The 22425-nt window shown below is 42.5% G+C and overlaps 4 protein-coding genes across 7 annotated transcripts; 1 reads left to right on the forward strand and 3 right to left on the reverse strand.

The window, feature by feature from the left end:
• Positions 1–315: 315 nt before the first annotated feature.
• On the reverse strand, positions 316–3367 carry tmco1 (transmembrane and coiled-coil domains 1). Its single transcript, XM_029146648.3, has 7 exons — positions 3147–3367; positions 2660–2737; positions 2508–2567; positions 2366–2412; positions 2022–2089; positions 1476–1620; positions 316–1070 (listed from the first exon to the last, which is right to left on the reverse strand). Exons 1-7 carry the CDS (start codon positions 3214–3216, stop codon positions 972–974), a joined length of 567 nt encoding a protein of 188 aa, XP_029002481.1. The 5' UTR covers positions 3217–3367; the 3' UTR covers positions 316–971.
• A 203-nt stretch (positions 3368–3570) lies between these two features.
• Positions 3571–6454, reverse strand: aatf (apoptosis antagonizing transcription factor). The gene has a single exon (XM_029146647.3). It carries the CDS (start codon positions 6365–6367, stop codon positions 4730–4732), a length of 1638 nt encoding a protein of 545 aa, XP_029002480.1. The 5' UTR covers positions 6368–6454; the 3' UTR covers positions 3571–4729.
• Positions 6455–6673: 219 nt separating this feature from the next.
• Positions 6674–8089, forward strand: magoh (mago homolog, exon junction complex subunit). Its single transcript, XM_029146649.3, has 5 exons — positions 6674–6875; positions 7182–7240; positions 7428–7538; positions 7711–7793; positions 7871–8089. Exons 1-5 carry the CDS (start codon positions 6785–6787, stop codon positions 7968–7970), a joined length of 444 nt encoding a protein of 147 aa, XP_029002482.1. The 5' UTR covers positions 6674–6784; the 3' UTR covers positions 7971–8089.
• Positions 8090–8426: 337 nt separating this feature from the next.
• cpt2 (carnitine palmitoyltransferase 2) lies at positions 8427–13767 on the reverse strand. Of its 4 annotated transcripts, none has more exons than XM_055507874.1 (6): positions 13663–13767; positions 13236–13322; positions 11767–11847; positions 11562–11668; positions 10166–11476; positions 8427–9721 (listed from the first exon to the last, which is right to left on the reverse strand). In XM_055507874.1, exons 2-6 carry the CDS (start codon positions 13316–13318, stop codon positions 9393–9395), a joined length of 1911 nt encoding a protein of 636 aa, XP_055363849.1. In that variant the 5' UTR covers positions 13319–13322; positions 13663–13767; the 3' UTR covers positions 8427–9392. The 4 variants fall into 4 exon arrangements, with proteins under 4 accessions (XP_055363849.1, XP_029001802.1, XP_029001806.1 ...); XM_029145969.3 differs by having other exon boundaries at positions 13152–13322; positions 13663–13766; XM_029145973.3 differs by lacking the exon at positions 13663–13767 and adding an exon at positions 13600–13634 and having other exon boundaries at positions 13152–13322.
• Positions 13768–22425: the final 8658 nt, after the last annotated feature.

Raw genomic sequence — 22425 nt, forward strand, 5'->3', positions numbered from 1 at the left:
AACCAATTACACGCTGTATCCTTGACACAGCCTCCGTCTCCTCTCATGACTCATCTCATGACTCGTGAATTCACAACTTGTGATTTGTAATCGGCGACTGTTTAGTTGTCTCAGGTTTTGACATTTCATACTGAACAAACTGCTTTACTTTGCTGTGTGCATTGCACATGATGTTCAGTTCACCTCTAAACACAAGTAAATTTTATACTCTATAGTTTGTTCATAGTTTTCTTAATTTTTTTGACGTTGATCCTTGTCTGATCTGTCAGTATTTCCTAATTTGTAGTATTTTTTGATGGAATCTTGATAGCTAAATTCATCTGCCGTCTAAATTTTATTGTGTCCATTGTTTGCTCCCACCAGCTAGTCAAATGCACAATTTTCCAAAAGTGTTCATCAAAATAGGATGGACAAAGTGGATGTATGAGAGGTGATAACCATGTTTCCCTTTGGACACTAAACTCAAAAATTTCAAAAAAACACATGAGAGAGAGTACAAGCCTGTGGTGAGAGTGAAGGATTATCTCACTCCTGACCTCCAAGGCTAGTACTCAAGCTTTGAAAATTACTTCAACGAGGTGTAAAATTGCTAACACAAATCTTCCATGCTTCTGTAAGTCAAATGAATCCCAAAGGATTGTGGACATGTCATAGATATATCACATTTTCACAGTAGAGATAAGACTGAGAAATATGCAAGATAAGATCCTTAAAGATTAACACAACTACAGTACAAAGTAATCATAAAACTTCATTAATGTTAGAAATGAGGATAGAGACACTGACAATAATATTAACAAGTGTCTACAGATATCACTGTCTCAATTATTACTTAAAAAACAAACAAAGCAACAGTGCATGTGTTATATACTAGGTATAATAATAATATAATAAACAAATGAATAGACTATTCTAACAGAACAGAATACAACTGCAGTGCAGGAACAGCTCTCTGTGAAACAGCTGGAAGGTTAGGAGAATTTAGCTGCCTGAGGAGGAGGCCCTAGGAAGCCTCCGGCCTGTTTAGTTGCAGCTCTGGAGGGTGCGAGGCCAAGCATCTTCTGAATGTTCTGGGAAAAGAAAACAGCCTTTCAGAAAGATGGAAACCCGATCTGCTCTCTGGTCAAAGGTCATATCAAGACGATTAACAGGGCTCCAGTAGCTGAGACAGTGGGTTAAAACACTCAAATATATACTGTAGCATCTCTTTTGAAAACCAGACAGAACGTTCTCAGCAGTTTATATATCAATAATTAGAGCCTAATGGTAATATTTTAACACACAGTACTGTATGTTTAGCATGCTTGCAGTTTTTTGCAACCACACAGCCCTTTTTGCTCAGAAACTGTGAAAGTGTTTCTTCTCAATCACAGTATGACACCTGGAATCTACAATGGCCCAGAGCCAAACAGGAAAGACATGCTTTGACATTAGATCATCCCCGCTCAGGGCTTTAAATGAATTACAGAAGTTACCTGTCTTATGGACATAGTGCAGAGAATGTAGAGGAAGATGAACGAGCAGTCTGTGTAATCCTCTCCCAGAAGGTTGCGATGGGAAAGTCCCTGGATGTAGGACAGCGGCACAAAGGGGAGTTTGGCCACTACTCGCCCATCAAAGCTGAACACAAAAAATTTGATTTGGTGCTAAAACAGTAAAATAGAGAACTTACAGGAGACAGTATCTGTTATAAACATATATAAAATAAATATTTTTCAAGCCCTAATAAACATTCCTCAGCTCTCCCTGGCCAGTAAAGCGTGTGCTCAATCCATCCATCAACTTACCAGCTCGTCTGTTTGAGGAACTTTCAAAACTGTCTCTACACGTCTTTACCATCTGCTACATTATACATCATACGTTAATGTCCTATGTAATGGCCTAAGTACCTTATCTTGTCACACAGCCATTATAGGCACAAGTTAAAAAATGTATTTACTTAAAATTCTATAATAACAAATTAAATCTCCCAAAATTAACAGTGTATGAAAAATCACCAGAATGAGTGCACACACACTTACATGGAGTTGAACATGCCCATCAAAGCCGTAAAGCAGAAGCCAATTGCAAACATGGACTTCATGCGCACCTGCCAAGAAGTCACAAATGGAAATGTAAAATTGCATATTACATTATTATATTATCGATATTGTAATAGTGATGTGGGGGAAAGCCTGTAAATACTCCTAAATATTTATTTTTGCGCACACACATGATGATGATGAACAAGCTGATCAGATCTGATCATATGTGACAATATGCCATGGCTTAAAGTAGTGTTCTTATGGCCTGAACAGCTGCAATACTGGAGTGTCTTTACTTAAATTTAACCTCTGTATGTTTACTGTAAAGTTAAGAGTCTCACCATAGAAAGGTCTCTGTTGTTGTTCTTCAGCTTTTCTTCTTGTCTTTCTGTAAAACATTACAATATTGACACTTGATTGTCACAGAACATGTTATTATTTAATTTATCCATTTTCTTATCACAACAGATTAAACCTTCTTACCAATCTTCTTCTTCTGTTGACGTCCTGCCGATTCTGTGATTGTTTCCTTTTTCTTCTCAACTGCCATTAAACAAACACCAACACGAAAAACTTAAATCAAATATTTAATGCAATATTGGCTGAACTATCAGGCCTATGAAAAAGTTCCTCACGTTTTTTGCTTTGTTTTTCTACTTCAGCCTTTAGTCTTTTATATTTTTCAGTACGATACACTAAAACCCAAGTGATCCCTGAAAAAAAGGAAAAAAGTAATAACAACAATACTATTACACTATCATGCATTACATGCTCGGGAAATATATATATACACACAGTATATACACTTGCTATAGAATTAGTTATAAAAGGTAGGTATAAAAGGTTTTTACTGACAAGAGACGAACCGCACAGCAAGATAGAAGTCTATTATTATGAAACGTGCAACTGAAGTCTTATTCCTAGCTCTGTCTACATCGGAATGTCAACCATTATCTTGCCAACAAGATTTACTAGCTAGCTATAAAACGCTCACCCCTTGAAAAGATAACGATTAAACATAAAACAATATGCGTAATGTCGACGTTTCTCTACGTTAGTAAGTAAAGCTGGTGCGTCAATGTGTTTCTCGTTTAAACAGCTTGTCGACTGAAGTCCACTCACCTTCGGCTAACAGCGCTGTACAAACAGAAATAAACACGATCAGAATAGTGTCTGCAAACATGGTAGTCATGACGGATGTATATCTTTTATCCGATCGTAAAGAGAACTGTACTTATGTCTACTATAAATTGAAACCTGAGCACATTCCACTGATCCGAGGGACAGCTACATGGATAGAGCTACATCAGCACTGTAACTGAGGTCACACGTCTTAAAAATACTTCCGGTTCACGGATCTGATCTGGAAAAAAACAGTTCTAGAATAACTACATTTTAAACATACCAATGTTTTTCTTTAACTTTTAAAACCACGTTTTGCGTTAAAATGAATATATATTTAGATATGTAAGATAATGTGAGAAAATATCAATATCTTTTCAGACGCATGACATAAGCAATACTTTGCAAAATAAAAACAATAAAAAGCTTTAAAGTATTTTATAGCAACAGCACAAATCCGTTGAATAAGCTACAGAGTAATTTGAAATAATAAAGGATAATGAAACAGTAGGTTACAATTAACGATAAATTTAATGTATAACTTTTTAATAAAGCAATAACTAACGTTACAATAAGCACAAAATCGTCATCATCATCAGAGCATCCGGCGCCCAATCACGTCGTCATCATTCTCATCATCAAATGGGGAGGAGCTAAGATAGATGTGTTTCAGGGACGCGCATCTCGCTGCAGATGAGGCATGGCAGGCGACAACGAGACAAAGCCAGGTGACCAAGCCGAACATGAGAGCAATAATCAGCAACCTCCATTGTAAATGCATTCCGTTAATGTTTACCTTTATGTATACAAGTTTCATATGATTCAGGTGTTGTGTGTGCTTAAGTTAAAAAATGTATATATAAAAAAACCACATCTTGTTTAAATCTCGTGTTTTTCTTACGTGTGCTGTTTAAATAACATTTGTCTTTAAAAATAAAAAAGATAACAACACTCAGGGGCATTAATACCATTTAGGACCATATCATTTTCAGAAAAAATGACAGTTTACACATAGTGACAATTTTATTAGCTTTTTACACTGTAGACATTTGTGACTTTTCATCAGTTGGATAAGTAAAAGAAACTGTTGACACATAGTGTTTCATTGCTTACATGCGCTAAATACTAATTTGAGTGTTGTTACTCAAGATGCACTATACTACAGGCCTGATCTCAGCCCTTTTTATCGGTACAGCTTGTAAGTACCAAATGTTTACAAATAATGCAGCCCAATTTTCAGCAGATTTCAGTCTGTAAGTTGTTGTGGTATGCTAAAATGAACAAATAGAAATCTTTTTTCAACGACTTTCAGTGATGCACAATTTTGTCACATACTTGCATAAAGATAAATGGAGCTAGCCTCAGCTGAATATGTTATAGATAAAACTGCAACAAAAAAATACAACCTACATTATAAAAGATACAACATACATCCCATAACAGCATAGTGAAAATAGTTAAGTTGTTTGGAATTGGAATGCAACATTTTCAATACGTATTATGTATATATCTAATTTTAAGCCACAAATTGGCATCCTAAGGAAGGCATTGCTTTGTTTTTTTCCTGATGATGTTGTTTATTGTCACTCTCTGAGTGCAGAGGTATGACCAAAGAGGCCACGGTACAGTTCATTGCGAGCCTCGTCACTCATAGAGCTGTGGTCCATGGGGGCCATAAAGTTGACCAGCTTGCTGTGGATGTGGTATCTGGTTTTGCGTCCCTTGCTGGCTTTGGTATCTACCTTCTTCTTAATCTTTCTGCGCAGTTTCTGGATGGCCAGCCACTGTCTGCCCATGGCCACCTGACTGTTGGGATCAACTGCGTTTGTTTTGCGCTCAATTAACTCTCTTAGTAGCTGGTGGTAGAAATCATCGTCATCAAAAATATCCTCATCCAGGTCTTTGAGATGTGAGTTTGCTTTCATCTGCTGCTCTGCCACCTCTCCCTCAGGGGTGATGAGGTCGGATGTTAGATCAAAGGACTCCTTTTTCCCCAGAACTCTGTATTCTGAGCGACGAGTCTGGGTGCGCCTCAACAGCCTCTCTTTGTCCATCATCACCTGCTCCACTTGTGTCAGTATATTCCTGTCAAATGCCCCAAACCCCTTGGTGTTCTTGCTGATACACAGCCTGGTTTTGTCATGCCACTTCTGCAGTGTGGTGTTGCAGTATGGCTGGAAAGCTGCAAAACGTTTGGCCATAAAGGTGGGGTACTCCGCCATCTCCAGTTTATGCTTGGGCACTCTGTTCTCCTGCACTGAAGACTCTTCCACGCTCTTTATCTGCTCATCTTGACTCTGAGCTCCTAAGCTTCCCAGTGCGATCGGCCTTGTGTCTGTGTTTTGGCAGAGCAGATGATCGTGCAGCTCCAGCACGGACCTTTGAAGAGCTTTTAAAGCTTTGTGACTGTTTTTCAATGCACCTACAAACTCAACCCCCCCATTTCTCTTAAACTCTGGGAATGTCAGTGGTTGTGGAAGCTGGTTAGCTGTCACAAGAGCTTTTTGGATTTTGATTCTGCCCTCGAGCAGCAGGTCCCATAGGGCCAGCTGATTCTTTACTGCCTTCCCTTTCTCAACCTCTTCGTCTAATTCTGCTTGAGAAAATGTGTGCAAAGTCTTCTCATCTCCATCCCCCTCCTCCTCACCATCTGAGCTTTCATCTTCTTCCATGCCTTCATTCTCCTCACCATCATCTTCTTCACCTTCACCTGTTACCAGGTTGTCCATTCCCTCCGTTAACTTGTGGAAGTCCACTCCCTGAGGGAAGGTGACATCAGTTCCTCTTGTCTTAGATGACAGTATAGCCTGTAGTTGTAAATCACTTCCCACAACCCCCCCCTCTTCATCATCATCATCATCATCTAAATTATTATTATCACCATAATCATCATTCTGTTCATTCTCAATAAAATCCTCCTCATCATCATCTTCTTCTATGCCGTACTGATCTTCATCCTCTTCCTCATCCGATTCCTCAATATCCATTATCAGTTGTTTACGAGAGACTGTCTTCCCCACATACCGTCCATCTGTGTCTGACAGTAAGGATCTGTTACTTTTCCGCAAGACACTCAGTCCGACCCCATCATCCTCGTCGTCCTCATTGAACTCTTCAATGACCTTGGCTTTGGTCGCATCGTCATCATCATCCTCTGGGTCCGCGAATTTAGGCAAAGGATTCAACAAATCCTCAAGCTCCTGAGAAAACGAGCCAGCCATAGCTAGCAATTTTTCACAACCGCACGTGTACTGTAGTACAACTCGTTAGTCGGTGGCGACAAGTGATGACGTTACTGACATGCGACAACAATATAACGGAGGAGCATTATTTCTCGTGTAGCGTCTGATAAAATATAATGAGTAGCCTTTTAAAATTTACATTTGGAACACTTAAACCAGATAATAAAACATATTAAACTCTATAAGAAAGATTTATCTATAAAATATGCAGTGGTTAATTGTGTATTATTTTACAGTACTATGGAGAACTTCCTGAAAGACAAAAAAGAGGGTTAATCCCGTCACAGATTTACAACCCTACACGCATGCGCCTAGGTAGCGAGGCTTGAACTGTTCTTGTTAGAGTAGTGTTGTCTCGGAAAGCGTACGGAAAGTATTACTTTCTAGAGAGTAAATATGTCAACAAGTGACTTCTATTTGAGATATTATGTTGGACACAAGGGAAAGTTTGGACACGAGTTCCTCGAGTTTGAATTCAGACCTGACGGTAAGTTGAAGAGGCGGTAAAAGCTGCCTGCGTCTAAGCTAACGTTGTTAGCTGCTAAGTGTTGAGTAGGCCGCAGCGGAGTCAAATGAGTCCCAGCGCCAAATTGTCTTGTCGGTTTCGGTCGAATTATTATTAATGTTCATATTTACTTTGAATAAATTACTTTTAAATGTAATTTATATGACCCTAGTAACGCATTAAGCAACATTGAATGCTCATGAGGTCGATGTGGCCTATAGGACTTTTAAGTGACGCATTGTTTCTACTTTTTGTTTCTCTACTGTCTTAAATTAAATATATTTGCAGGTAAACTGAGGTATGCAAACAACAGCAACTACAAGAATGACGTCATGATCAGAAAAGAGGTACAAATAATTTTGATTTTTACAACGCTCTTCCTGTCTTGTTACTTTAACTAAAGGCTTAAGCGCTCCACGTTTTTTAGGGGTTGGGGGCGATTATTTGTCTACACGCACATGTAGTAGTGTGATAAAAGAACACTGCGTGGAATTGCACGTTTAATGTCAGGTTAATTTTTCTGTTCCTATTTAGGCGTACGTTCACAAAAGTGTGATGGAGGAGCTAAAGAGGATCATTGATGACAGTGAAATCACTAAAGAAGATGATGCGCTGTGGCCGCCTCCTGACAGAGTTGGCAGACAGGTTTGCGAATTCACACAGTAATGGTGACCTTCAACAGGCTTACTCAACTATATTGTTCTTGTTCTTTGAAAATATTTATCACCAGAACTGCTACTCCCATTCTAACCTAAATAGATTTTGAATCTTTTTTTTATTTTTTTTATTAAACAACTTTTTTCCTGTTTTTTCACAGGAACTGGAAATCGTCATTGGAGATGAGCACATATCATTCACAACTTCCAAAATTGGCTCCTTGATTGATGTCAACCAGTCAAAGTAGGTACTAGATCCTGAGTTAGGAGAACAGACCATGTTATTTGAAATAAGACATGACATTAAAATCTGTGTTTCAGGGATCCTGAAGGTCTTCGTGTGTTCTACTACTTGGTGCAGGATCTGAAATGTCTTGTATTCAGTCTCATTGGTCTACACTTCAAGATCAAGCCCATCTAAACTGGGAGTTATGCTAATTTTAAACGCTTTAGCTAATGTGTCTGTTTTGAGCTACCACATTTGTACATTTGCTTTTGATGGATTTTTTTGTATTTTAAATAAAGGGTAGGATACCAGTACCATACTGCATCTTCTGGGTCTTTCGAGTTTATAAATCTGTTGTTGGTGTCAACTCTAAAATTCTGATTTTCTGAAGAATTTTATTGGCATCTTGTTACAAAAAACAGCAGAATAATCAAATACATATGGGGTTATTTAACCTGTAGTCCGCTTTACTTAAAAAAGGCGCAATTGACTGAACTATCAGCAAAAATAGTAAAGTTATGCAGTAGTTCAACCCTTGTAATCTTAAATGCAGATGTGATGAACACAAAATATATGGTATATGATCTGACCTACAGTCCTGAGATTCTGATTTTACTTTGCTTTAAACAGCTTTTCAAATAAATAAGCAAATAATAAATTACATTTTATTTTAAGACACATTTAAGCACATTAATAAGGTTGTAAATGACAAACAGTAATTAAAATCCCATGTATACTACAGAGACAGTAGGGTCTATACAGTGTATTTATGAAGGAGTTCTACAGTATTTCCACAAAATCTAAACTGCATGTATTTTATGGTATTCTCAATTATAGCTCTTATGGTTTTATTTTTATTTTGCAAAGAGAAACAGCCAATGTTTCATGTTGGGCTATTCAATTCAATTCAATTCAATTTTATTTATATAGCGCCAAATCACAACAAAGTTATTTCAAGGCACTTTACAAAGTAAGGTTTAAAACCTCACACAACTAAACCCAACAAATCCCACATACAGCAAGCATTTAATTTGACAGCAACAGTGGAGAGAAAAAACTCCCTCTCTAACGATGAAGAAACCTCCAGCAGAACCAGACTGGATGTGGGCGGCCATCTGCCTCGACCGGTTGGGGTGAGAGGATAGAGAGATAGAAAAGCACAGCAACAAGCAACAACAAGCTACCACTCACTGTTTAATCTAAATATATAGCAGCTAAAATCTAAACCTGACTGATGACGATGAGGTCATAACTTTGGAAATAATAATTACCAGTAGTTTACAGCAACCATTTGTGTGAGGTTTGATGTGGTTTTCATTATGGTACGTGTATGCCGCATTATGAGGTCAAGATTGAAGTTTCTGCTTCATTTCACATTTACGATTTAAAGGAAAGATGACTAAATATATTTAAATATTCAAACCCCTTTAAACCCCCTCAATCTCCTTGTGTTCCTTTATTTATTTCCTGAAGGATATAGATACCAAGCTCTGTGACTTTTATTCTCATTGCATGAAATATATTATTAACCTTATTCTCCTCCTTCAAAGATATTAACCAACTAACCAAAGCTGAGTGATGACTTTTTTTTCTTTAATCATGGTAATGCCTATTTTACTATCTGAGTGGCTTCCCCTCTACAACAGTAAAAATGTCCTCTAGAGACTTATGGACACACTGCAGGAATTCGTGGACGTTGCGAGAAGGGTAGCTTGATACATTGCAGCCAATCCAGTCATCATGGACGCCATACCCAACACCAAATCCGTCAGGCACCACGGGAGCGAAGCCACCAAGGCTGACAGCTGGACTGGTGAGGGTACTCGTGGAGAGAATGTTGTGGTTAATGGCGGTGTAAGCTGGGTCCGTGTACAGACTGTGCAGAGGCTGGCCCTTTATGTTGGCCAGGAATCGCATGGCAAACAGGTGACGGTCAAAGCCCTGGCCTGGTAAGATAAGTAAGGTTAGTGATTAGTGCAGCAAAAACCCACAAACCTTTCAATGTGTACTCAGTTTGAGTGGGCTGGCCTAGTCCACATAATGTGTGTAATTTTGGCAAATGTACAGCTAAAATGAATATACTGATTTTTTTGATGAGATTTTTTTTGAGGTTCCGACTGTTATTTTGGCATGTACAATATACAGGTTGTAGCTTGGACTCTAAACCACAAGTTTACCCTTAAACCTGAACTTGCCAATGAATAAAAACTCATTGATTTGCAGAAAAACATACAATGAATATGATTATGATACATTTAATGTAAAAAGAAAAAATAGTTTTCAGTACATTTTGATAACTAGGCCACTAATAACCTATAGAACAAACATATTTTAGATAATTGTAAGTACAATAAAAAAAAACAAATACAATTATCTTGCACTGTACTTACCCATAGCTGCATCTTTTGTCAGCTGCCCGTGATATTTAGAGCATTCGTTGAGCATGGCCCTTAACTGCTCTATGCTCTGTTTACCACGCTGGAAAACAAAGGCATAGGAACATTGCTTGGTGTGTATGGAAGCTGGTCGGATGGTCTCTGTGCGGCCATGTTTGAATGCTGCGGTGCTACAGGACTCATATGTGGCTACCGTTTGTCCATACTGCCTCAGGAAGCCCATCTGAAAAGCCAGCTGGGCGATAGCATCTGGACTCAGCTTACTCTTCTTTAACTGTTCCTTCCCACCCTTCTTAAACTCCATTGCATCAATGGTAAGTTTTGACACAGCTTCATCAAAGTTCACCTTGGCTTGTTTGATGCCATTCTCCAGCTCACTGTCAAGCTTGAACTGCAGTCTGCGAACAGCAGAGCCAGAATCCACAGCAAGAGTGGGTGTAGAGCCTGGGTGTACAAGTGGCTTTTCTGTTGTGTCTTTAAAGATTTCATTTTGAAAGCGGAGGACAGCCACCCCATCTCCCCATGAGTGCTCAAAATTGATGGCTGCCTGTCCATCTTTGGCGATAATGATGGTAAAAGACTTGTCATACCATCTGTTGCAACCGTTGCCATGCAGCATGTTGTGGGAGACCTGAATATGATCCTTCATATTCTCATCATCAAGGGAGAGACAGAAAAGGGCACTGTCCACAACTGCTAAATTCTCTGCATTTCCAGCTGCTATCAGTTTGTCTCTCAGCCCAGCCCACACATCTCTGTTCTCACTGGTCAGCACCCCAAGGGGGAAGGAAGGAGCTTGTGTCAGGTCAGATAAAATGTACTTCAAGTGGGACTGGATCTCTGCAGGTTTAACCATATTCCCATCCCTGTCTACAATGTCAAAGACGTACATGTTGCCTTTTCTCATTACTAGGACATGTCTACCTTTCTCGTCAGTGAATAGCTCGTCTCGTCGGCCAAGTTTGGGAATCCTAGTGGAGTTGAAAAGGCGAAAATACTGAGACATGTCCAAGGGGTAAGCATTCACCATGTAAGCTCCATACCACGACAGTGAGGATGGGACCCAACGGATGAAATTTTTGAAGCCATCAGTGTCGCTCTTTGCTGGGTTTAGGTGGAAAACCTCTGGTTCTAGTAAGCCTGCTCTCAAGGTTTTCATGAAGCGGACAGCTGAACACACCATGTTGGATGCGCGTACAAGCTGGTCATTGTACTCTGCCTTTGGGTCCGGATTGAAGGACATGAAAGGGTTGAAGTTCAGCACCACAGAGTCGCGTGCAGAGAGGTACATGTCAAACCATGGTCCTGAAAGAAACCTAGCTCATTAGTTTTGGTTTGCATTTGAGATGCTAATTTATATCCTATTAAATCAGCAGAAGGGTACATTCACCTGAGATATAACTTGTGTGCTTATTTCTTTTATCGTGAGCTACCAGTTCCTCGTGCAGCTGCTTTCCCACACCACTCTGAAAATCCTGGGCAATTTTCTCTGTTGCTCTGAAGGACACAACATTTTTAGTAAGATTTTAAATCATATAATGGTCACTACACCTCACATAATAACAGAAATGATTGCTTGGCCTGTTGAGACAAACCTGAACTGGTCATCGTCCAACAGAGGCCTCTGAGCTGCTAAATATCTCCTGATACTGTCTTCCAGTTTTGGTACCGGCAATCTGGAAAATGTATTTTAAAAATGCAGTTAAAGAATAATTTCAATGTGTTTCCAAATAATCAGATGTTCTCTAAACATCCAAACAGTTTTCTGTAATCCTTCCTTATGCTGTGGCACATTCAATGCAAGTAATGATGTGAATAAAGCGTTTACATAAAAATAAGCATCAGTTACAGATGCTGCTACTGTTGAACAGGAGTGTCTCCTACATGTTAGATATGATATATCATATGCGTCATCCTACTATGGTTATCTGCTGGTGGCTCAAACGTTCCGTACTCATGGCCTTTTTTGTTTTGGGGTGGCTGCAGGATCGAATCCTATTAAAGATTTAGTTTGTTTATTTCACGTGTTCAAGTGTTAGATAATATATTTATAAATGATGCTTATTAAATCCAATCACGGCTCCAAAGACAAAACGCAGTGGTTTGACATTGCATACTTTGTTTAAAGCAGAGCATACCAATTCATGAGCAGAGTCACTCAGTCCTCATTCTCTTTTAACTACTCATGTTATTACAACACGAGCAACGTTCAAACTGCGTCAGTACTGCACCTGTACCGGGAGGCAGCAAGCATCACTGCTGACCCCACACACCCTGCACGTAAACTGTTCAAACTCCTACCCTCTAGTAGGCGTCACAGAACTATAGCCACCAGAACCACCAGACAGAGCTAGCCTCTTCCACCCAAGATGAACTCCATCACATAGATAAAGGTCTCAGTAAAAACATGTGGGGTGCAATTTTAATTTATTTAATTCTATTTTTCCTTCCTTTATGCAAACAATGTTTGTATATAAGTGTAATTGATATGTACATAATTACAGTTCGGTATGACCGTGTGAAAGGAGTCAGACCGGATGCAATTCCTTGTTTGTCTGATATTGTTTGTTGTACAACTAAATTTACTTAGATCGTCTACAGATGACAGGATATTAACAAAACATTGACAAGGGATCGGCAAGGACTGCCCATTTCTTCATTTCGTTTCTGCTTTCTTCCTGCTTCAAACAGCTGCCGTAACTAAGAGCAATCAGTGCGGCATTCTGAAGTCGGTCGCTAGTTATCGTGGACGCAGGTTAATACTGACACCGGTCATATCGCTGCCCCCTAGTGATCATTGAGCTAAGTGCATAGTCAACTTTTACCTACATACTGTACATGTGTAGCTTTATGGGTCATCTTTACAACACATGGAATCATTAGTTCACTTGTTTAGTTATCATTTAAAGTTTCACATACGTAGGTAGGTACAGAGAAATTTGAATGAAATGGAGCTTGACAACCCCTCAATTCCTCCTACCTGGGTAAACTCTTCTGATAGTGCATAGTAGGGACTACACTTTGATGCAAGTATTCGCTTGAAGACGCAGTTTTGCTCCTGTACCTTCGTCTGTCGACCCCCAAATGAATTACACCTCCACATTTCCTCATAGAGGCGACGCACTGCACTGAAAGCAGACTGGCCATGGTGCTACCGGGGATCAGAGAAAACAATGTTATCTGACAGACTGTAATATCGACGTGAAGCAAGGGACGAATGTAGCTAGCAGACAAAAGGAAATACTCGGTACGGGCGCAGGTCGCAGCTGGCAACCTACTGCCCTGTTGTTACTAGGCTGCGGTACGTACGGTAGCAAGCGTTAGCCACTAGCATTAGCGTGTACGTAGTCCGTACAAACAACGTCGAGTTGAAATCTCGAGGTCGTTTAATCAAAGTGGTTTTGTGTGTCGTATAAAATGTATTCAACCTGATGCAAAAGAGTCCAACGGCACGTCAGAGCAAATAAAAATAACTAAATGAACTGATTTACCTGAACTGAGAACAGGAAGTTCAAGCGGCAGTTCGGCACGTGACAACGTCTTTGGTAGTGACGTCGGAGCGCACTGAGAGAGCGCGGCACTGAGGAGCGATGTTCTATGATGAAACAATGTTCTAAATTTAAAAGCGTTATTAATTGAACCGGGGGAAGGAGACGGGGTGGGGAGGGAAAGGGGGAAGGGGAAAGCACGGGGGAAAGGAGGGAGGGAGGGTAACGGGCGAGGGAGGGGGGGAGAGAGAGAGAGATGAGAGAGAGAGAGAGAGAGAGGAGAGAGAGAGAGAGGAGAGAGATAGAGGAGAGAGAGAGGAACAGACAGACAGACAGAACAGACAGACAGACAAGAGAGATAGAGAGAGGAGAGAGAGAGAATCGAGAGAGAGTGATGAGAGTAGAGAGAGAGAGAGAGAGAGAGAGAGAGGAGAGAGAGGATAGAGAGACAGACAGACAGAACAGATAGACAGAGACACAGAGACACAGAGACAGAAGAGAGACAGAGACACAGAGACACAGGAGACAGAGACAGGACAGAGACAGAAAGAGACAGAGACAGAGACACAGAGACAGATAGAAGAGAGAGAGAGATAGAGAGAGATAGAAGAGAGAGAGATGAGAGAGATATAGAGAGAGAGAGAATATATCTATACTCATCTCTCTATATATCTATTATATCTATATATATATATATATATATTTGAGGAGTTTTGAATATGAATGATTGGATGAATTGTTTTATGTTTTATCAACAGCAATAAAGGCATTGGTCAGGCTAATATTGTCAAAGAATATTAGATATTTATGACCTATGTTAGTAGCAAAAGTTAGCACTGTTTTATAGCATCTACTCTGAGAAGATGTGTAAGTTAAATAAATTAATTACACATATATGTACACATACACACTCAAGTTCCTTTTTAATAAACATATGTATATGCTATATTACATCTTCTATTCATGATTATATGACATCTGTGGTCATGAAGATGTTTGAGAGACTGGTGCTGAGACATCTGAAGGACACCACAGACCCCCTGCAGTTCGCTGACAGGCAAAACAGCTCAGCGGATGATGCAATAAACCTGGGACTCCACTATATCCCTTAGCACCTGAATGGAAGAAAGAAGCATCCCCCCCCTCACCATCCACAACAACACAGCATCTACTGTGGACTTATCCTAGGGTCCACAATCTCACAATCACAAGACCTGAAGTGGGCCCCCCACATAGACACTGTCCGCAAAAAGACCCAGCATAGGTTGTACTTTCTGAGACAGCTTAGCTAAGTTCAACCTGCCCCAGGAGCTGCTGACCATCTTCGATACTGCCATCATCCAGTGTGTCCTGTGCACCTCCATCACTGTGTGGTTTCGTTCAGCCACCAAATAGGACAGACACAGACTGCAGCAGGTGGTCTGGTCAATGGAGAAAATCATTGGAACTGAGCGTCCATCCATTGAGCTTCTGTACCGGGCCAGACTCAAAAAGCGGGCAGCAGGCATCACTGCTGACCCCACAAGCCCTGCACATAAACTGTTCAGACTCGTCACAGACCTATAGCCACCAGAACCACCAGACACAGAGTCAGCTTCTTCCCCCAGACTGTTTGTGAGCTGAACGTTACTGGTCACACAATACAATGACTCAATGATTCTTCACAGAAACAAACATAAATGTGCAGTAACCACTGTTGAATATGACACAGCAAGCTGCAGTTTAAATTCTTAATTTGTTCATTTTTGCAAATAACTATGGTTAAAATTGTAAATATTTTTTTGGCACAAGAGGGAACAAAGAGTCAGAGAGTCAGACCACATATAATTCCTTGGTTGTCATGTGCAAACTTGGCCATTAAATCTGATTCTGATATTACACTAATACATGCAGATGCATTGTATTGTGTTATTCAGATGTATAGTTAAGTTATATTATGCAGGTGTATAGTCCAAGGTGGGATGACCACTGATTTATTCCAATGGATGACCCTTACAGAGGGGGGAGGAATTGAACAGTTTAATGTCCACCGGTAGGAAGAATCTCTGGGGTGTTCTGTGGAGCATTTGATACAGATCAGTGTGTAAGGGGTGGGAGGTGTTGTCTAGGATATGGAGGAGTTTGACCAGCATCCTCCTTCCGGCAACACCATGTAGGAGGTCCAGTTCCACTCCAGAACAGAGCCAGCCCTGCTCTGCTGTGACTTAACTTAAATTTTTTTTGCATAGAGTACAACTGTCATTAGTAATTAATACATAATAATAATAATAGTTATAATAATAATAGAGAGGAATTTATGACAACTCTCAAAGTCACAAAGTCACATGTGTAATAACAGAAACCTAAAACACATGCCAAATCTATGTGCAGCAGGTGCAGAACTAACCTGTTATTGAAACAGATAGTGAGTGGACCCAGGACCACTGTTGTTGGCTGCTGCCACCAGTGCTGTCCGTGTCATTCAGATCTAAAACCTTATATAAGCCAGTCCAACAGCTGTCTGTGAAGGGAGACACAATAAGGAAAAGAAGATGAGAAGATAGAGGCACAGCTGGTTAGCTAGATTGGACCCGGGAAGAGGGAAGAGAGGGGTAAGGGAGAAGGGAAAGACTAATACACAGCCACTTCTAATAGCATTTTAACGTCCATGAATAATTTGTCCAGATCAATAGTCCAAAGGGTCAGAACTCAGGGCTTCATCGCCTCTTGTGGGTCCATGGGTTATCCGTAACATCTCCTCAAGCCTGTCAGACAAGGCTGTCACCATAGTGTTCAGTCTGTCTGCAGATGTTATTCGTCTATGTTTTCTCTTCCTCCGAATGGGCTGAGATCTTACTAGTCCAGCAGGACTGTTTCAGTCCTGAATGTCGCTGTGAATGTAGAAAATGCAAACCAATGTGAATATTTTAACATAAAATCATGCATCGATTATTTTTCTACTGTATAAGCAAAAGGACATAGTTGAAGAGAATTCTGTAATTAAAAAACAATTTAAATAAAATTTTAATAATATTGACATACTTTAAATATTGTAATTAAACATAAAGATTAGCCTCTTATGACAACGTGAAGAGTCTAATGCACTAACCTCCACTGATCAGCACAAAGAGCTGGAGTGAGGCTGATTTCCACCCCAGGTTAACAGGCTTGTAAAACCAAGACCATAAAGGTTATCACAAAAATAACTTAAATATATATAGTTTTAAGCTTGAGGAGTGAAAATTGTTGCCGCAGTTGCGATTTAAAAATGCCTGTCCCTCTGTGGACAGTAAAAAGTTAAAAAGAAGTTTGTGGGACTAGTTAGATGCCGTAAAACGTATGGAATAATAACAATAAAGATTACAACAACTAAAGAAATCTGAAGATAACAATAGTTATATAGCTGTTGTTTGTGAAACATACTGTTTATTTTGTTAAACAAAGACTTGAATATTGCAAGTGAGTTTAAGATATTAATTTTATTAAATGAAAACTTCAATGTTGCAACAATCCCAAAGGTGTTAAAGCTAAAACAAATGTGAATATTTTGATAGACAGAACCATGCATCAATCATTGCAATGGTCATTCCTTCTCACACCCACTTCTGTTACGGAATGCATTCGTTGTGATAAAGACTGAAGATAAGAATAGTGTGAGAGCTGTTGCCAGCTCTCACACTAATTAAGATTACAACAACTAAATAGTGAATGCCGGAAGCATTAACTGTGATAATAAAGACTGAATATACAGCTCTTCTACTAATATTAAAGAGCAAAAATCTCAATAGTGTGAGAGGGGTGTAAGGAGGTAAGATAGATTATAAACACAGAAACTTCTGTCCACACACGAACAAGCATTTAGGCAGTACAGGGGGTCCAGGTTTGTCTGGGCGAGGTCAAAGCCGATTTCGTGAGTGGGTGAGAGGTTAAAAGATTGCAGACGTACACAGTCTGGGAAATTTAAAACCAAGGGTTGGATAAACTCGCAAAATCTGACATAAGTAGGAAATGTACTTAACCTGAAAGAGGGAGTCATATACTGTAAATGTACCAGAATGTCCTAAAAGTGAATTTTGCATGTGCAGGGACCCTTAAACTTCCCTTGACAATTCTCCCCCTCAAAGCAGGAGCTGACCTGACCTACTGTTTGGACCACAGATGATTAGAAAGTTGATGAAAACGTCATTAACGATGCTTCTGATGCTTCTGCTAGGGTGGAATTGCTGACTGTGGAAGATTCAGTGGAACATCAACTTCTAACTGCTTGAATTTCCTAAGATTGGGAAACAAATCAACATTAAACAAAAAAATGACAACAGAGATGGAATCAACAGAAGAGCAACATCGGAAAATCCTCAAACAGAACAGGTTTAAGGAATCTTCTGTGAGTAGGGGAACCATGTTTCCCTCTATGAATGTGGATGAGCACCAACAGAACATGAAGGACTTAAAGGGGACTGAAAGAGAGACTGACACTAAATGGACAATAACTTAAAATGTTGACAATAATTTCCCTTGTTTGTATGTTTGACACTTAGTGTCAAAAAGGGAGGAATGTGGGAAATTTTGTGTTTGTCATGACATGCTGTGCCTCTGCCTGAGGGTTGTTCCTGGGAGGAAATGCTTCACGCTGCAAGAGTATAGAAATTGAAAGGGTCGTTCAAACTTGATTGGCCGGGGTTAAACTGTCCTAACCAATCAGAGCCCACTACTGCAACTTCAGCAAACAGACAGAATGGTGGAGGCAGCGTTGTAGCTTCCAAGTGCCGCTGAGGCTTTTCTGACGGACAGAATAGAAATAGTATTATTCCTCCACTCTCAGACAGGCCTGTATGCTGATAGGTCACCAGTACTGTGTCTGTCTGCCAGAAGTTTACTGCAGTTGTCTTGCCAAAAAGTGACTGTCTGCCAGAAATCGTTTGCCGTACAAGGGAGTGATTAATTCTATGACAGGACGCTAGTTCTAGGTAGCATTTGTACCATGGACCCTATTATAAAGAGTTAACTACATATGTCTGACTAAAAGCTTATTCATGGTTAAACGCACAGCTAACGCTAGGCTGATGTTCTTCTTCTTTGTGCTTAGCTTACTAAAGCAGTTTAACATACTGAGCATTGCGTGTGAAAACTATTTAGCTAACGTTACGTTTAATGTTAACTGGCTAATGTAATGTAGAGAATATAGCCCTGTAGCCTATGGGGTGCCAAATGTAAAAGGAGCACCAACATTTAACATTTAACATTTACATTTAACATTTACATTTAGACTTTTGCAAATTTAACTAAATGTGAGAAAACATGTTGTGTCATTTAGTTAAATGTGAGAAAACTAATTATAGTTGCTTCGTTTACATTCGGCACCCCATAGTAGCCTGTAGGTAATGGTAATGTCACTTTATTAAATGTTCACAACCCTGTCTGCACCAGTGAAAGAATAATTTGATCAGTAAAGCAAAATAAAGTGTAGTTGACAGCCTTGTTATCAATCTGGTCAAGTATAGTGGGCAGGTTAACCCAATATAACGTGTTTATGTATTAGGGTTTACTGAACATTGTACTTCGACATTGAGTAAACATATACGGCACCATGACTATTGCACACGTGGCTTTTTAGTTTTTCCTAGGTGCCAAGATGTTGTTTGTTGGAAACATACTGCATTTAATCATTAAACATTGTTGGAATTTATTTTGCTAATCTGCTGAAACCTCGTTAGCTGTGCAATGGCTTTGAAGTTTTCTCCCTTCTGCTCTGTAAGAAATAGAGAGTACCGGTGTGTAGCATCTTTATCTGATGTGCCAAACGCTTGCTTTGCGCAGAAAATATTTCCCACGTATTGTGTGACTATGCACCTCCAAGAATGCAAACATATTATAAGCTGAATCGTTGTCTTCACTTCAGTGAGAGGAAGTTGCCTTTGCTGTAAACTGCTCAGTCCTTGCAAGTATAATCCTAAAGAAGGTCTCAACCGAATGTGTCTGTTTTATTTAAAATTTACAAAGGGAACTAACGATTTCTCTAACATAATTGGGGGCTCGTCCGGGATCCCAAGATCCTCGCTTTGTCGGGACATCGAGTCGGCGACCTGTGCACAGCCAGTTTTGGAACCTGCAGAAAATCCTGGGAGGTGAATTTCTGCCCAGGTCAGACGTCGGCTGGTGGTCCGTCAAGGCAAGGTGACGGGATCCTGAACCAGAGCCAGGACACAAATCAGGCGAGGATGAAAATAGTAAATCCTAAAGTATCTTAAATTCCATGAGTGGCTCATGAGGTAAAAGAAGACTGGGTCTTCAGAAAAGTTTCGTGACAAGGTCACGAGGTAAAAGAAGACTGGGTCTTCAGAAAAGTTCTGTGAGTGGCTCACAAGGTAAAAGAAGACCGGGTCTTCAGAAAAGTTCTGTGACGAGGTCACGAGGTAAAAGAGAACCGGATCCTCGTAAAATAGATTAATGATAGTTTGTCTGATTGAAGCAGCAGGAGTGGAAACCTGACGGTGTTAACGTAAACTCTGTGATCAGTTGAAGTAAATCAGACTATATAAATATGTCAGGGACTCGGGCTGGCGGCGGACCCACATGCACAGCACGGAGGCGAGGTTATAATCAACAAAAGGTTTATTCCTCAAGGCACGGTCAGACGGTCCAGGTCAACACAAAAAGGCTCGGCAAAAGTACAGGCAGGGAACAGGCAAAAACTCACGGTAAGTAGATAATCCAGGGTCGGGCAGGATACACGATGCGAACAGGAACAAAACACGAGAAACACGAACACTCAGGGAACACAGGAAACTAGGGACGCTCAACTCCTTCTCAACTCAACAATCTGGCAAGTGACTACGGGAACAGGAGGTGACTAAATACACAGATGAGTAATTAACTGATACAGTGCAGGTGAGGATAACGATCAGGTGGAGCAGGGACAGCTGTGACAAGACAAAAACCGGAAGTAAAGCTAAAGCAGGAACAGAAACCAGGAGACTACCAAAATAAAACAGGAAGTAGTGTTACACAGGACATGGCTTGAAACATGATACAACTAGAAACAAAAACACAGATCATGACAGTACCCCCCCCCTATGGCGCCTTCCACGGCGCCCACGGAAGCCCCCCCCCCAAACCAGGGCGGGCGGAGGGTGGTCCCAGGCGGAGGGACCGAATCCCTACCCCTCAAGGTACATGAGCAGGGTGGGTGGAGGGAGGACCGGGGGAGGGCCAAAACAAGAGTCCACATACACTACAAAGGTCCATGACCAGGAAAACATGAAGTTCAGGGATTCCCTCACGGAGGGTGATGGCGTGGCGAGACCCTGCCCAGCAGCCGCTGAGCCAGGGTGGCACTCTTAGTGCCCTTGGGCTGGACCGATGTCCCCGGGGGCCACCCCGAATGGCAACGTCCTCCAGGCGGACGCTGATCCGATGGGCTGAGGAGTCGAGGCGGACGTCGCCGCAGGAGGCAGCGCCATCCGGGCAGCAGGAGGCGCCGAGGGCGAGGCCACCAGTCCGGCGGCCGAGACAAGGACGAGGCAGGAACCAGCGGCGTCCTCCTTGGACCACCGACGAGAGCCAGGAACCAGCGGCGTCCTCCTTGGACCACCGCGACGAGAGACAGGAACCAGCGGCGTCCTCCTTGGACCACCGCGACGAGAGACAGGAACCAGCGGCGTCCTCCTTGGACCACCGCGACGAGAGACAGGAACCAGCGGCGTCCTCCTTGGACCACCGCGACGAGAGACAGGAACCAGCGGCGTCCTCCTTGGACCACCGCGACGAGAGACAGGAACCAGCGGCGTCCTCCTTGGACCACCGCGACGAGAGACAGGACCCAGCGGCGTCCTCCTTGGACCACCGCGACGAGAGACAGGACCCAGCGGCGTCCTCCTTGGACCACCGCGACGAGAGACAGGAACCAGCGGCGTCCTCCTTGGACCACCGCGACGAGAGACAGGACCCGATGCAGGTGCGGCCGGAGCCGGACCGCCAGGACCCGATGCAGGTGCGGCCGGAGCCGGGCCGCCAGGAACCGATGCAGGTGCGGCCTGAGCCGGGCCGCCAGGAACCGATGCAGGTGCGGCCTGAGCCGGGCCGCCAGGAACCGATGCAGGTGCGGCCTGAGCCGGGACGGGAGCGACCCCCTCCTGGAGGTCGGCAGGAACTACGACGGGAGCGACCCCCTCCTGGAGGTCGACAGGAACTACGACGGGAGCGACCCCCTCCTGGAGGTCGGCAGGAACTACGACGGGAGCGACCCCCTCCTGGAGGTCGGCAGGAACTACGACGGGCGCGACCCCCTCCTGGAGGTCCGCCGGGACTGCGACGGGCGCGACCCCCTCCTGGAGGTCCGCCGGGACTGCGACGGGCGCGACCCCCTCCTGGAGGTCCGCCGGGACTGCGACGGGCGCGACCCCCTCCTGGAGGTCCGCCGGGACTGCGACGGGCGCGACCTCCTCCTGGAGGTCCGCCGGGACTGCGACGGGCGCGACCCCCTCCTGGAGGTCCGCCGGGACTGCGGCTGGCGCGACCCCCACCTGGAGGTGCGCAGGAACTGCGGCTGGCGCGACCTCCTCCTGGAGGTGCGCAGGAACTGCGGCTGGCGCGACCTCCTCCTGGAGGTGCGCAGAAACTGCAACTGGCGCGACCTCCTCCTGGAGGTGCGCAGGAACTGCGGCTGGCGCGACCTCCTCCTGGAGGTGCGCAGGAACTGCGGCTGGCGCGACCTCCTCCTGGAGGTGCGCAGGAACTGCGGCTGGCGCGACCTCCTCCTGGAGGTGCGCAGGAACTGCGGCTGGCGCG

This window comes from Betta splendens, chromosome 4 (assembly GCF_900634795.4).
Source record: "Betta splendens chromosome 4, fBetSpl5.4, whole genome shotgun sequence".
Taxonomy (NCBI): Eukaryota; Metazoa; Chordata; class Actinopteri; order Anabantiformes; family Osphronemidae; genus Betta; species Betta splendens.